Genomic DNA, 14239 nt, shown 5'->3' with positions numbered 1-14239 from the left:
AATAAAAATAATCCTCACTGTGCGACTGTCCCAATGTTTCTGAGCACTTAAATACTGCCAGGTGCTGGTGTAGACTAACTTTACATCAGGCGTCAAAAAGAACACTATTTTCCCAGCCCATGAAATGTTATTAATAGACAAGGACAAGGTCACAGAGGGAAGATGAGACAGAGGTAAAGAATTCAAAGCCTTTTCTGACTCTAACTTACACAGCCTTAGAAAGAGTAGATTTTAAAACAAAGTTTTAAAGCAGGAGACTTTAACAGAACAAGCACATTTGTCTCAGATATTTCTAGTGCTACAAAACATTTCACAAGAAACCTATATTTGCAATGTATCGCTCAGTGCTTTTAAGTCTTGATTTGTCAAAAAAAAGTAGAGGATTTTATGTGTGTGCCTAATTAGGACTTATATCTAATGTATGATTCAAGCCTCTTGGAAAAATCAAAGATCTCCATGAAAATGTAGTGAACGGTCTCCTATAGCAAGTGTCATTCTATGATAAACAGGAAATTTTAACTTATTCACATTTATTGATAGGACATAAATGTACAAAAAAGATATTCTTTCCTAACAAGGCTTTAAGAACAAATGTTTCAGTTAGGAGTGATCACTGCTCTGTATAGGATGTAAGTTTTTTGCAATGTTTAACAAACGTACATCATGATTTGATTTGTGGCTTAGTTTGCAGGTTCTCTTTCTGGGCATCTTTTGCTTGACAGGATTCCAGCATAGCTTAAGTTCCTGGAGAGTTTAACAATCCTTTTCTGCCGGCATGTCAGTCTATAAGGGTTTAGTGCTTGGATGTCAGAGTGAGTGTTGATGAGACTCGGAAGATCTGGGGGAGCATGTTACTAAGTTGATAAAACATTTCTTCAGAAATACTCTGTAAGAAGTAAAAGAGAAAAAAGTTTGTATTTGTTAAATCATTATTGATTTTTTTAAATTGTTAAAAGTATTTTAAAATATGGACCTAAGTCTAGATCTGGAGTACAATATGTAAAACATTGTTTTTCATGCCTGATTTAATTGCACATCTATGAACTGGGGCTGTTTTTCTGGCTCCACTCTGAGAATTTACATTGTTTCTGTCAAATAGTAAGTTTGATTACTAGAAAGCTCCTAGATAACACTAGTGCAATCAGGAATAAATGTTACCAATGTGGCTAAGCTCTATGCAGAATACAGAATCATTTTCTGCAAATGCCCTTCTTTTAAAAGATCCCATGAGTGGTAGGTGCTGACGCTATGACAATCACTAAGTGCGTTTATGGCATACAAATACTTCTCTCTTTAAAAAATAGAAAGTTTGGGAAAAAAACAGAAGGGTCACGGGTTGGCCATGGTAGTGCTTGCCGTCATCTCAGACACTAGGAAGGTGGAGATTGGGAGGATTATGGTTCAAGACCAGCCCAGGCAAAAAGGTAGCTCGACCTTATCTCTACCAACAAACTGAGCATAGTGGTGTGCTCCTGTCATTCTAGCTATGTGGGAGGCACAGGAGCGAGGAATGAGGTCTGAGGTTTGCCCTGGGCAAAAAAGTGAGACCCTATCCAAAGAACAGTGGAAAAACAAAAGGGTTGGGGGTTGGCTCATGTGGTAGAGTGTCTGCCTAGTAAGTATGAGGCCCTAAGTTCAAAGCACAGTACTGCCCCAAAAAAAGTGGTTAGTATTTGATGTTAGAGTTAGGAGATTAGGGCTGTATGCTTAGCTGTACCTACAAGGTACATTATAAAACATGTTAATTGGAGTGAGAGCTATTCAAATAACACACCTGTGGTACGAGAAATTGCACTGTCCTAGAAATTCCTCCATCCCATGAAGCCATTTCCATCATGAAACCTAAAATAGAACAATGGACTTTGTGTTATGAGTTTTGGCCTGTCACCCTGCCACGAACTTACTGAGAGGAGCTCAACTTTCACTATGGGGACTCACATCTTGACTTTTTAGTAACCACTTGTCTATAGTGGAGGATAGGCCTTTAGATGAAATGAATGACTGCGATCTGCAATTCTCTTTGTCAGAGAGGTTTAAAAAGAGTTTGATCACACGCTTGCTTGGGGTTTCTCAATTCCTAGCTGGCCTCCATACAATGAAGCTAAAACAAGTTATTAAAAGTTAATTAAACATATGGCTCTGTTTTTTTCTTAAGAAGATAAAAGGCATTTAAAAAAGAAAACAAAAGGCAACAGAGAGCAAGCTAGAAAGAGAACATCCAAAATATCCTTGTGTTTCAAGAGGGCTACAGATTTATTTATTTTGGGTCTGAAAAAGATAAATTATAAAGTCTGTTATGAAATAATTGATTGATTATAAATATTTAACCGAGGCACCAGGCAACAAAGGTACCTTTCACATTCTTTCTTCTGGGTTGTTCTACTTTCAATATTTGGGAGGAAATACAGTCTGTTGTAGTTAAATACAAGGTCATACTCACCTTTAACACACTTAAACACAAGTTCAGCTCTCCTTAAGCACCAGGGTATAGTCATTTCCTAAAAACACAAATAGAACAAATCATGCATTTTTAACAGAATTTTGTAAAACAATTAAAATGTAGCCATAGCATACAATTATTTGCTAATCCCAGATGTATTTCCTATAGTTTTTAGGCATCCAATTTCTACCTGTTAGACTATACTTGTAGAATGCAAACTATTTTAATTAGCCTAGTGAACACGATTTAAAAAATAAGCACATCCTTACAACTCTCTAGATAATTAACTTTAAAGACAACTATAAGGAATGTAGAAACTCCACCTACTACTCTCAATGTTAGCTTGAATTAAGTTGTAACAATATTTGCAAATGAAATAAAATGTCCTTGTTGTATAACATGTTATTATAAAAGTAATGGAAATAAATATCCCATCCCAGCCACCCTAAACCAGACATTTATTTTCTATGATGTTTTCTAATCTTTGTACAAATGCCGGTGTCAGTGACAGTCACTAGATTGTATAATTTTCCATAGTACGATTAGTGAGCAGGACATTTTAAATTCTATTTCTTTTCTAGCACAAGAATTTTTTCCCCATGTTCCAAGTCTTTATTATTGTAACTACAAGACATGTTTATTATTTTGTTATGGTGATTCTTAAATTTCTGGGGTCTCAGAATAATGTACTTTTAAAAATTACTGAGAACTCCAGGAAACTTTTGTTTATGTGAATTATATCACTCGGCATTCATTACATTAGAAATTAAACTGAAATATAAATAAAATTAATTTCACTAAAACAGTGCTATATTTTAATGCAAAATAACTATATTTTTCCAAAAGAAAAAAAATTAGTGGGAAAAGTAATAATGTGTTAAGTACAGCCATCAATTTTTTATGTTCTGAGTCTCACAGTTCTAGGCCTCAAGTCTTCATGTATCTGTTTTTAAGTTCAATTGTTTCTGATGGTTCTCATTCATGGTGTCTCATTTCCTTTGGGGAACATTTATTCAAGAGTCACAGGCAGGAATGAATAAAAAATATAACTGAGTGTTCACATTACTTTAAAACATTACTCTAAAGCATACCATTTTTGAAATTTCTTACAAGAGAATCAACTGATAATTACTATTATACCATTATAATGATTATCTCTCTTTCTGGTGTGTATATATATGTGTGTGTGCATTATCTTGTCTTATAATCTATAGAATTTATTACATCTATGATTGACCTTTGAATTACTTCAGGTAAATCCTAAGGTAAAGTCTAAGGAGGACAACTGACATGAACTGTGAAACGGAATTTTTGAATTGCTAGCCTTGGACACCAACATATAAAATATATAATATCCAAATGCATTAAAACCAGGATAATAATAGCAGTGATGAAAAACTCCAGTGCAAGTTAAAGGAGATAGTTCTAATGATGTGAACAAAATCAGGCAGGAAAAAAAGAATCAATTCCTTTACTGCCTTACTTGTCTATTATACCATGCTCTATTATTTTTGTATACGTGTAGTTAATAGCATGGTCTAGAACATGAGATAAATTAAGAACTTCACACTCTTTAGATGATATGATTTAATTAATGACACTGTTTCATCAATACTATTTCAAGAACATACCAAAATATCAATTTGTAGCAAGATCCCAACATAGCTATGAACTGACAGATACAGTCTAATATTAATTTAATTTTCAGATGATATACACCCTTATATTTGGCTTATTTTAACTTAATGCTGCTTAACAGCATGCGAATCTGAAAGTAAATGCTAGACAGCTGCACACACACATTTATCTTCAAATTTTTCATACATCTACATAGATAGTCTGTCGTCAAGTTTAAGGTAGATGCTTGCCAGTTTTTCTATCCTGTAATTTCTTTCTTCTCTGATTAAAATCATACTTAAAAGGATGGTTTTGAGTACTTAGGGAAGGTAAGCTGTGTTAGAAGTCAATAAGCTCATGAGAAGACATGGCATATTACACATCACCATGGTGTGTGGCCAGTAGTTTCACATGGAACTGACTTCTAAGAACAAATCTTAGTATATATTACAGTAGAAGGGATATAGAACTGAGTGGGACAGACAACAGTATAGAAAGTCTTGATCACAAAGTCTGTGCAATGGCAAAATGACTAAATCTTAGTGACATGCTGAGAAAATACATTGTGAAAGTAATCCACTGGAGAGGTCACATGAAACATTTTAGATTTTGGAACTGAGGCAGAAAACTGGGCCCTACTGTTACACTGCAGATAATAAGTTGATACTATACATAGATTAGGCTCTAAGGATGTAAAACTGAAATTAAAATTTCAGTTCTGATTATACTTGAGGCAATGCCTTCTATTTAAAGCTAATGGACATATGTTGACTACTCAAATCTTCCTGTTAAGAAGTTAATCCTCTGATTAACTCTGCTGGAGTTAGGCAGTGTGTCTGTGTAAGTCTTCAATGTTTTGTAAGTTAAATAGAAGAATTATTTTCTGAGTTTGTACACACACCAGTGGTGAAGATTGCAAGATTATTCTTTACTTCTCACGCATGTGCTTCTGCAGTGTTTGGAATACTTGCATGAATCAGTTCTACAGCCATTATGAGAAGGTAAGAGTATGGCTGGCTTTGTTTCATATTTTTCACATCACAAAACAACTACCTTGAGAAACTATTTGGAGGTATCAGCCGAAGCTAAACATAATCATATCCTGAGAGCTAACTGTTCCATCCCTAAGAAATGTCAAAAGATATGTGTAACAATATTCATAGCAATACGAGTCATAACAATCACGATGTAGAAGGTACCTGCCTGCTCATAAGTAGTAGAGCAGCTAAGTAATTGTGGCCTAGTCACACAATGGAGTAGTAAATAATGAGATGAGCAATCCACAGTCATGTGGATGAGTGTCAAACCCAATCCTGATGAAACACCCAGATCCAGGATGAACGACAGAAGCACACCTGACTGATGCTTGAGGTAGAGATTGTAGTTAAGTAACTGGAAGGGAGAACATGGGAGACATCCAGAGTTCTGGCAATGTTCTGTTCCATAAGCTGGGTGTTGGTTACATTGCTGTTCAGTTTGTGAAAGATCTGAGCTGAACACTTACGTGTACTTTTCTGTATGTGTATTATACTCCAATAAAAAGTTAAACACGAACAACATCTTCATGCATAACAATTGCAAAACTAAAATCTTTACCACCAAAATTATTCAAAAAATCAATAATAAACATAAAAGAAAGTCAGGAACTCAGGGTTCTTGACTTGAAGAGTCATTCCATGTATATTAAGTTAAATTGTCTCCACTAGGACAGCGTCTTCAGATCACAAAGATCTATGGAGATGAAACCAGTGTGCCTTTCTTCTTGATATTTTTTCCTTTTTCTTTTTAAGCTGCAAATAATTCCATAGCTCTTTTATCTATCATAAATATCATGGACTGTTTCAGAATTCATCACTTCCTTGTAAGCACTAACATGTGGCAACTGCGTCTACAGTTTCTGGTTATTGGAGGAAGAAAACAACACCTGAAAATGCTTTGGAATTTTTGCACAAAAGCAAAGACATATTACCTCTACATCCTGTGTCATCTGAGTTTGCAGAATAAACTTCTTGACCTTGAATGGATGTTTAAATACAACAAATGGGAGGATCATGGCTCAATATACTTTAGTGAATTAAATTGGACACTTCCTAAACAAATTTAATGTTCTGCAGCTGGATGTCCCAATTTAAAACATGTAACTTTTGTAGCACTGTGGGCGAGGGAATGCTAGTAGTATCAGATGTCTGGAAGAAAATCTGAACTTAGTGACTTTTGGAAACACTGTTTTTGAGGTTGTTTCCCACCTACATATAACCATTTTTATAAACTGGTTAACCAGGAGTGCAGCTGCAGGAATGTTTGGATGTTTCCTTGTGGTAGGAATTCATCACAGATGTCCGTCACTCCCCTAAGACCCTTTTATAGATGAACTCGTTAGTGATGATAACTTAACAATAGCTAAACACTCCTGTTGGAACGAAAACTTTAGAAAGCTACAGTGAAAACAAAACCAAAAAAGACCCAAAACAAAACATATTTGTTCATCTGTCCTGATGCCATATTAGGTATGCACGAGGCTTCAGAAGTGAGTGCAAGGCAAAATGAGGAAGTCTGATGCAGCCCTCACAGGATGGTGCCAGAATTCTCTTAACCAAAATAATCCTGTGGGTGGTGAAGGAAGGTACACCAGACTAGATTTGCAAGTGGGAGATAATGTAAAGTCACACTGTCTCAGACAGAACTGATTATCTCAGTGCTTACATACAGTGCAGAATTTATAATGACACCTTTTGTAATATAATGAGTCTAAGTGGGGAATTAGTCTAAAATGTAAAATAATATAGCATTTCTGCAAGTTTTAATTTCAGTAAATAACTTTTAATAACCAATGCTCAAACTTCCTTCCTGATATTCATAATATGCTTGGAGTAGTCAGAACAAGCAGGCACAGTGCCATGGATATTCGTCCTTCATGGATGTAAACAGTCATGGAAAGAGAATTTTTAAGATTAAAAATGTCAAATTATAGTACATAATAAAATGGGTGAATGGTTATGTCACATCTTAAATGTAGAAGCCCAATCTTGGATCACTCAAAGAGCATCCTTGAGAAAAATGGTAAAATGAAACTGGCTTCTTCCTACCATCTGGATCTCTTTCTGCTAACTATTAATGCATACTCACACAATGCAAACTCATTTTAATATTAGCCTAAGCCAAGTATAAACGTGGAGGTAAATCTAATGCTACTTAAGACAAAAATGGAGGAAGAGGAAGTGGAGGGGGAGAGAGAGGAGGAAGGTACATGTCTATCTAAAGCTAAAGATGATTCTGAATTTCTAGTTTACCTACTTTGTCTAAAATTCTTTGAACATATGATTAAGTATTATTCACTGTCCTATGTCATTCAGTCTATTGGCCAGATAGGACACATCCTATCCATTAGTAAAAGGGTAGGGGCTTCTAAAATGCAAAATAATTATTAAATGATATTAATATGTAACATATTCATAAAGTCACAAGATTTTTCTTTCTGCTTACCTCAGACATATCATGCACCAGCAAGAGGGGAAGGCTTATTGTTGTGATGTCATGGGTACAGCAAACCTTGAGTATATTTCGGAGTCCCATAATGGCAGGATCACGAGCAGTGATATTTCCTGATTTCACATTGTCATCCACACAAAGATGGAAAGCAACATGGATTTCTGAGAGATTAGAATGCCGTGTAATATAAAATTCTCCTACAAACAACAAATAGAATCATGATTTTTAAATGCATGAATCACGCTCATGGGCTTTGTAAGTAATTGCAATGGGTGGTCAATGTGGACCTGGTAGGGTGTCAGGAACCTATGTAGAACACAGAAAGCAACTACTATTCCTGCTCCTTGTTCTTGGAAAGAAAGTGATGAAGATAAGAGATAATAGCCAATTTTCAAGAGTTCACAAAATGGTATCAAGTAGCTATCAAGTAATAGATAAATGAGAACTCCTTTATTTTGATATAAAAACTTAAAATGTCAAACTTAACATACAGAGTTTAGCTATTTGGTTGTGTGTGTCCCCCCTTCTCTAAGCATGCTCTCTCTTCTCTCAATTAATGGAACCAATCTCTGTTTAATAGTTGCTCAGGTCAGAAATACATAAGTTGTCCGTAATTCCTTTCTTTCTTTCTTTCCCCAATCCACTAGCTACTATTTTCAGTTCTATCTCTTTAAAAGTATACTGAGTCTGGGCATTCCACTTTTATGGCTATCACCCCAGTTTCTGCTACTAAATTATCTTGCCTAAGTTTAGAACATTTTCTTTTTTTTTTAGTTTTTTTAAATTATTTTTTCTTTTATTCATATGTGCATACAATGTTTGGGTCATTTCTCCCCCCTTAACCCTGCCCCCTCCCTTACCTCCCCACTCTCTCCCTCTCCCCCCCACCTCCTCACTACCAGGCAGAAACTATTTTGCCCTTATCTCTAATTTTGTTGAAGAGAGAGTATAAGCAGTAATAGGAAGGACCAAGGGTTTTTGCTAGTTGAGATAAAGATAGCTATACAGGGAGTTGACTTCATTGCTTTCCTGTGCATGTGTGTTACCTTCTAAATTAATTCTTCTCAAACTAATCTTTTCTTTAGTTCCTGGTCCCCTTATCCTATTGGCCTCAGTTGCTTTAAAGTATCTGCATTAGTTTCTCTGCATTGAGGGCAACAAATGCTATATAGTTTTTTCGGTGTCTTACCTATCCTCATACCTCCCAAGTGTGCTCTCACTTTATCATAGAATATATTCTCTTAATTGATCACTTTGCTCACATTCTTGCTTGACTACAAACCATTTCTTCACTGCAGCCAAGATTATTTGCATATAAATTGGATTATGTCACTCCCCTATTTAAAATTGTCCAACAGGCTCCTATTACGTTTAGAGAAAAGCCCAATTCTTCACTTGAGTCTATGAGGCCTACAGGGTCTGGATCTGGCCTCTCTCTCAGGCATCTCCTGGTCGCACCTTCTCTTCTCTAGCCTCATGGGCTCTTGCTCAGCTCTTCAAACACTCAGAGCTTGTTCCCAACTCAGAGCTGCTGCCTGGATGGCTTTTCTCCAGGATTCTCACCCTGCTGACTCCAGCAATCACCTCAGATCAAATGTCACGCCTCAGAAAGTCTCCCTTTACTAGTCTAGCTGGTATAGGAACCCCCCATTGCTTTTTATATCATTATATTTTGTTTTCTTCTTAGCACTGGAAATCTATAGATTATTTTAAAGAGATTACTGTTTCTTGGCCATGACTGTAGGATTTTGCCCATCTTGTTTAATGTTCTATCTCCAGCACATCTGTTGAATGGATGAATGAATGCTTTAGACTGAATGCTGGGGCAGTGTTTCTCAAAGCCTAAAACCCATGCTACCTACAGTCACCACTTTTCCTGGGCTGCCCTAATAGCCAAGAAAAAAATCTATCAGCTTCTATTTACTATAGTTTCTGTCGAGAGAAATAACTAAAATATAAAACACATACAGAAAGTTTTTACAAATACACATGCCTCAGTGGAAATTCTGATATGTCTTTCTAGGAAAAGTCTGTTTAGCTAGGCTCCTCTGCTATTAGCCCTTCCCTCACAAATTCTGCTCACCCTTGCTTCATAGTAATTGACTTAGAGTTCTACTTTTAAAATATTGCATATTCATATTTGAAAGTGCTTAATACACATTAGCACTATGCTTACTATTTCTAGTCACCAGGGAACATAAGCTGTACTTGCAGGTATCTCTTATAGGTCCCAGGCAAAAGTCTTTTTCTTCTTTTTTGAAAACTTGAACAAGATAAAGAATTAGATAAACAGAAAAGGCAGTTTAAAGAAGGACAGCAATAGAGATACAAAATAAACTGGACGAAGAGAAAGAAGCTAATGAGGAACAGTCTAGTTATAATTTCCCAGGAAGGCAACAGAAGATACAGATTGCCTATCAGAAACCTGGTGTACTACGTGAGGCAATATTCTTTTGGGCCCAGTGAACTCCTACTGAACTATCTTACTGATAGTTCAGATGATGGGAGTCACAGCATTAAATATGGGCTATGGCCCAGAGTGAGGTAGGATGACTTAGTGAGCAAGTCAGGTGTTCTTAATCCTCACTCTGGCGCTGTTCTGTTTGACCTTAAATGACTTGCCTCTTGGTCTCATTTTACCCATTAATAAAATGGGGGCCAGCCCTACAGCTGGCAGTAGTAACTAAATTATTAAGATGTCCTAGAAAAAGAACTACATTGGATGTTGAAGAGATATGGTGTCTAGTGTGTATTTGCTGAGTGATACTGGACAAGTCAGTTCAACTTATTATCTGTTATTTTGTGTGTGAAATAGGAAAAATAATGCCTGGCTGCTTTCTTTACAAGGCTGTTGTGTGAATGAACTGACATAAACTGCAAACAATTAGATAAACCACTGCTGGCATAGAAATACATAAATAAAACTTTTTTTTTAACAACTAAAATAATTTGTGACTTAGACCTTTTTCTTCCCCTATAAATATACTGGTTGTGTATCCTTTAATTAAATGGAAATTCAGATGTTATAAAGATACATGACTGAATAGTTTAGTATTCCTTTTCTAACTCACACTTATGACACATGGTCCTTATTTGGTGGCAACAGATACTAACTCCTAGGCTTTTTTTCCAAAATAGAGTAAGGAAGGAAATATATACAGCAATAAATAGTTAAGTTTTTTTTTTAAAAAAACAACAGACATGGGTACCTCCAGAATAATAATAAGATTGACATATTTTAAGAAAGCCACAAAATGTGGATGATTTAAATTATGGATCTATGAAAAGGAACATGAAAAATCCTTCATAAAAAGGTAATTTTAGATGGAAAAGAGAATGGTTTCCTCTTCCACAAAGTGGAGGAAATCGTGTGGTGACTAACATTACCCATAAAGGTGGTATATCTGAAGGTGGTAGGAAACTTGGAGGCTGATCACTGCAATCTGATGGACTAAGGCCTTTCAAGTCAGTACCAGAAATGGAAATGACATGTTCTTAAATTAAATTCAAAGTGACCTACTTATCAAAGATCTAAGGAAGGAAATGTGAGGAAACTACCTTCAAGGAAAATAAAAAACTATCAAGTGGTAGCCATCTCTGAGATAATAACCTGATCATGTAGTTTAAAAGACTTCACATGGATAAATCACACAAACAGGTCTTCCCTACTATTACCTGTCCTACAAACCATACTGAGGATTATCAGAATGAAATCAATCAGAAAGAGGATTGAGAGACTGAATTCCAGTTTTTAAACAACATATCCATGAATAAAAAAGGAAATAAAAAGCAGGAAAATGTGAGAAGCAATGGAAATAGGATTCTAAATCAAATCACCCATGTTCCATCTATAAATTCTGCTCTTTATATCTCTGTACTATTTCAGAGTAAAAATGATCTTTGGTTCATTTCTTTAAACACTAAGAAAGAGCCAAGTACCAGTGGCTCATGCCTATAATTCTAGCTACTCAGGAGGCAGAGATCAGGAGGATTGTGGTTCAAAGCCAGCCTAGGCAAATAGTTAGCAAGACCCTACCTTGAAAAAAACCTATCACAAAATAAAGGGGGCTGGTGGAGTGGTTCAAGCCCCAGTACAGCAAAAACAAACAAACAAACACCTAAGAAACAACATATAGAGGAAATCTGAAATAGCAAACAATAGAACTTATATAGTGTTTTTTCTTACATGGATCTAGATTTACTCTGGAGAATATCTATGAAAAGTGCATTATATAGATAAAAAACGTTGCTTCACAGGGATATACCAGCAAACATTTTATAAACATATACCATAGGATTTACATTTCAAATCTATGATTTTAATGTATGTGATTATAAGAAAATAGTAATTTCAAACAAAATAATACTTACCAGGTAAAATATTTAAATAGTTTCTTTCAGCATTTTTAGATTTATCATCACTTCCACCATTTTGGTTTCCAGAATCTATTCATAAGATAATGCATCAAGAAAGAATATAATAATATATTAAAACACATTACTACTACTATTTTCAAAATCACAAAAGCAAAAATTTACTAAGCACCTCTATGTACCAGGCATCATTCTTCTACATGCTTTATACTATGCTCTCATTTAATTCTTATAAAAGCTCTATAACCAGATCCTATGAGGTAGGTAATACTACTATCTTTGTGTATGTGCATGTGTGTGTGTGTGTGTGTGTGTGTGTGTGTGTGCTGAGGATTGAATTCAGGGCCACAAGAATGTTAAGAATGTACTCCACCATTGAGCTATATCCCTAGCCCAATCTTCATTTTGTATCTGAGAAAACAGAGGCTTAGCGAGGCTAAGTAACTTAACTAAGGAACTTAACCTGGTTCCACAAAAGTGGAACCAAGTCTGAAACCCACACATTAGATTCTAAATCCTATGGTCTTAACCACATTGGACTTGCCAATGCTCCATTTTCCATCCTGGAGATTAAGGCACTAAGTTAACTGCATATAAAAACTTCATTAGATAGTTGTGGTGTGGCCATCTTTATTTTTAGAATCTGAGTCAGTGTTGTTGATATAACTTGTTCAGGACTACAAATAAACAGCTAGTAGCACCAGGAATCACTTTATATCCAGTCCACTCCTGAAATTTGTTTTTTACCTGACATTATATGTAATTAATTTCAAACAGATATGAAAGACTGTTTCAGACAGAGCCTTTTTTCAGATAATCCATAGTTTTCTTTTTGGAAGGATGATATTTCTTGGATAAATACTGGCTAAAAGGGAAGCATGATTGACCAGAAGGTTGCTGAGGCTCAGCACAAATCATTTATATAAATGTAATGTGGCCTACATACATACATTTTATTAGATAGACTAAGCATAAGAATTCTATCAAGTCATGAACACAAAATCAATATAAATTTTCAAAGTAGCTACCTTTGAGAGGATGTATACTTATTCCAATTGAATTAAAAACTACTTTGGAATCCATTTTAGAATGGCCTGCATTAGAAAATAGTCAGAACTTCAAATGAATAAACTGTAAACACCAAAATATTATGTTTTAAAAGTGATCTGAATAAAAGTTACTCAACATTTTTATCTATTACTGACTGCTTTGATAAGTTGGCTTATACCATTACATCTTATGAACACTTACTTTATAACTCCAGAGACAGAGAGAGATAGGCAGAGACAGAAGGCTCTGTATAGCTAGGATCCATATTTAATGTAATATTCTGTTTCCAACACAGAGTCAGGTAATGAACAGGCTTTGAGTAAGTATCAGATCATAGCACCAATTGTAAGGAACAAAAACTAACTTTGATTACATGGGCCTGAACAAACAGAATGCCTATTAAGTAAACAAGAGAGAATAGTTTATAGTAATTCCCCTTTCCATATGTCAATGGGAAACACCTTGTTTAATAATACTAAGAAAATGGACATTTTCATTTAAAATGTATATAAAATATGCATGAAACAGCTTTTGACTTTTTATCATGGAGTGTAGAAATATAAGGATGCTAATATAATGACCACAGTAAAAAATAGTGGAGATGTCTTAGAATAGACAAGTACTTGTATTAGATAAAATGTGAAGAACACACATGCAGGCATGCACAGAAAAGGCAGCATCAGAGAAAGTATTACACACCACTCTCAGGTAACATGAAGGTTCTTTTAACAAAGTTGTCTTTTATAAACATAGTAGACTCACTTAAACCACAAAATAGTTATTTGAACAAGAACAAAATAATACCACGAGATACACTCAGTGCCTTAACCATAGGTAGTTTAAAGCTTCCTGCCATTTACTACACACTTTCTATCTCTCATAAATATACTTAGGATCCTCCTCCTTCTCCGACACCCACCATGATCTCAATTTTTGTCATTACTAAGAATAATATTTAAATGTTTCTGATCACATCATTGCTCATTTGAATGAGATAGAGGTAAAAGATGGTACAAGAATAAAAAGGCATACTGAAACATTCTGAGTGTTCTTTTGCTAGTTTATATTTCCATACAGATTTCCTAATTCTTTACTGGGCTCTGACACATGAGACACACATTGCTACAGCAAAGCTATGGCTACCTTCAGTGGGACTATAAATTGGCAGAGCTGCTATAAGAAGCAATTGCTAACACTATAAAAAGTATGAACCCTTTAACCAAGGAGTTTCTCTAGGAGTCTGTTCTATAAATATGCTTACTTACTTCT

General features: G+C 35.3%; 1 protein-coding gene across 3 annotated transcripts in view; it reads right to left on the bottom strand.

The window, feature by feature from the left end:
- Window positions 1–513: 513 nt before the first annotated feature.
- Ferry3 (FERRY endosomal RAB5 effector complex subunit 3) overlaps window positions 514–14239 on the bottom strand; it is a 36590-nt gene continuing 22864 nt past the window's right edge. For all 3 annotated transcript variants that reach the window (XM_020180602.2, XM_020180603.2, XM_074076243.1), the window contains 5 exons: window positions 11918–11992; window positions 7541–7743; window positions 2441–2498; window positions 1775–1842; window positions 514–886 (listed from right to left, as the gene is read on the bottom strand). In XM_020180602.2, the coding sequence (XP_020036191.2) occupies window positions 794–886; window positions 1775–1842; window positions 2441–2498; window positions 7541–7743; window positions 11918–11992 (497 nt within the window). In that variant the 3' untranslated portion in view covers window positions 514–793. The remainder of the gene's footprint in view (window positions 887–1774; window positions 1843–2440; window positions 2499–7540; window positions 7744–11917; window positions 11993–14239) is intronic.

Source organism: Castor canadensis, chromosome 6, assembly GCF_047511655.1.
Source record: "Castor canadensis chromosome 6, mCasCan1.hap1v2, whole genome shotgun sequence".
Taxonomy (NCBI): Eukaryota; Metazoa; Chordata; class Mammalia; order Rodentia; family Castoridae; genus Castor; species Castor canadensis.
The sequence above is the reverse complement of the archived record's forward strand: the minus strand, read 5'-3'. Positions and strand labels throughout refer to the sequence as shown.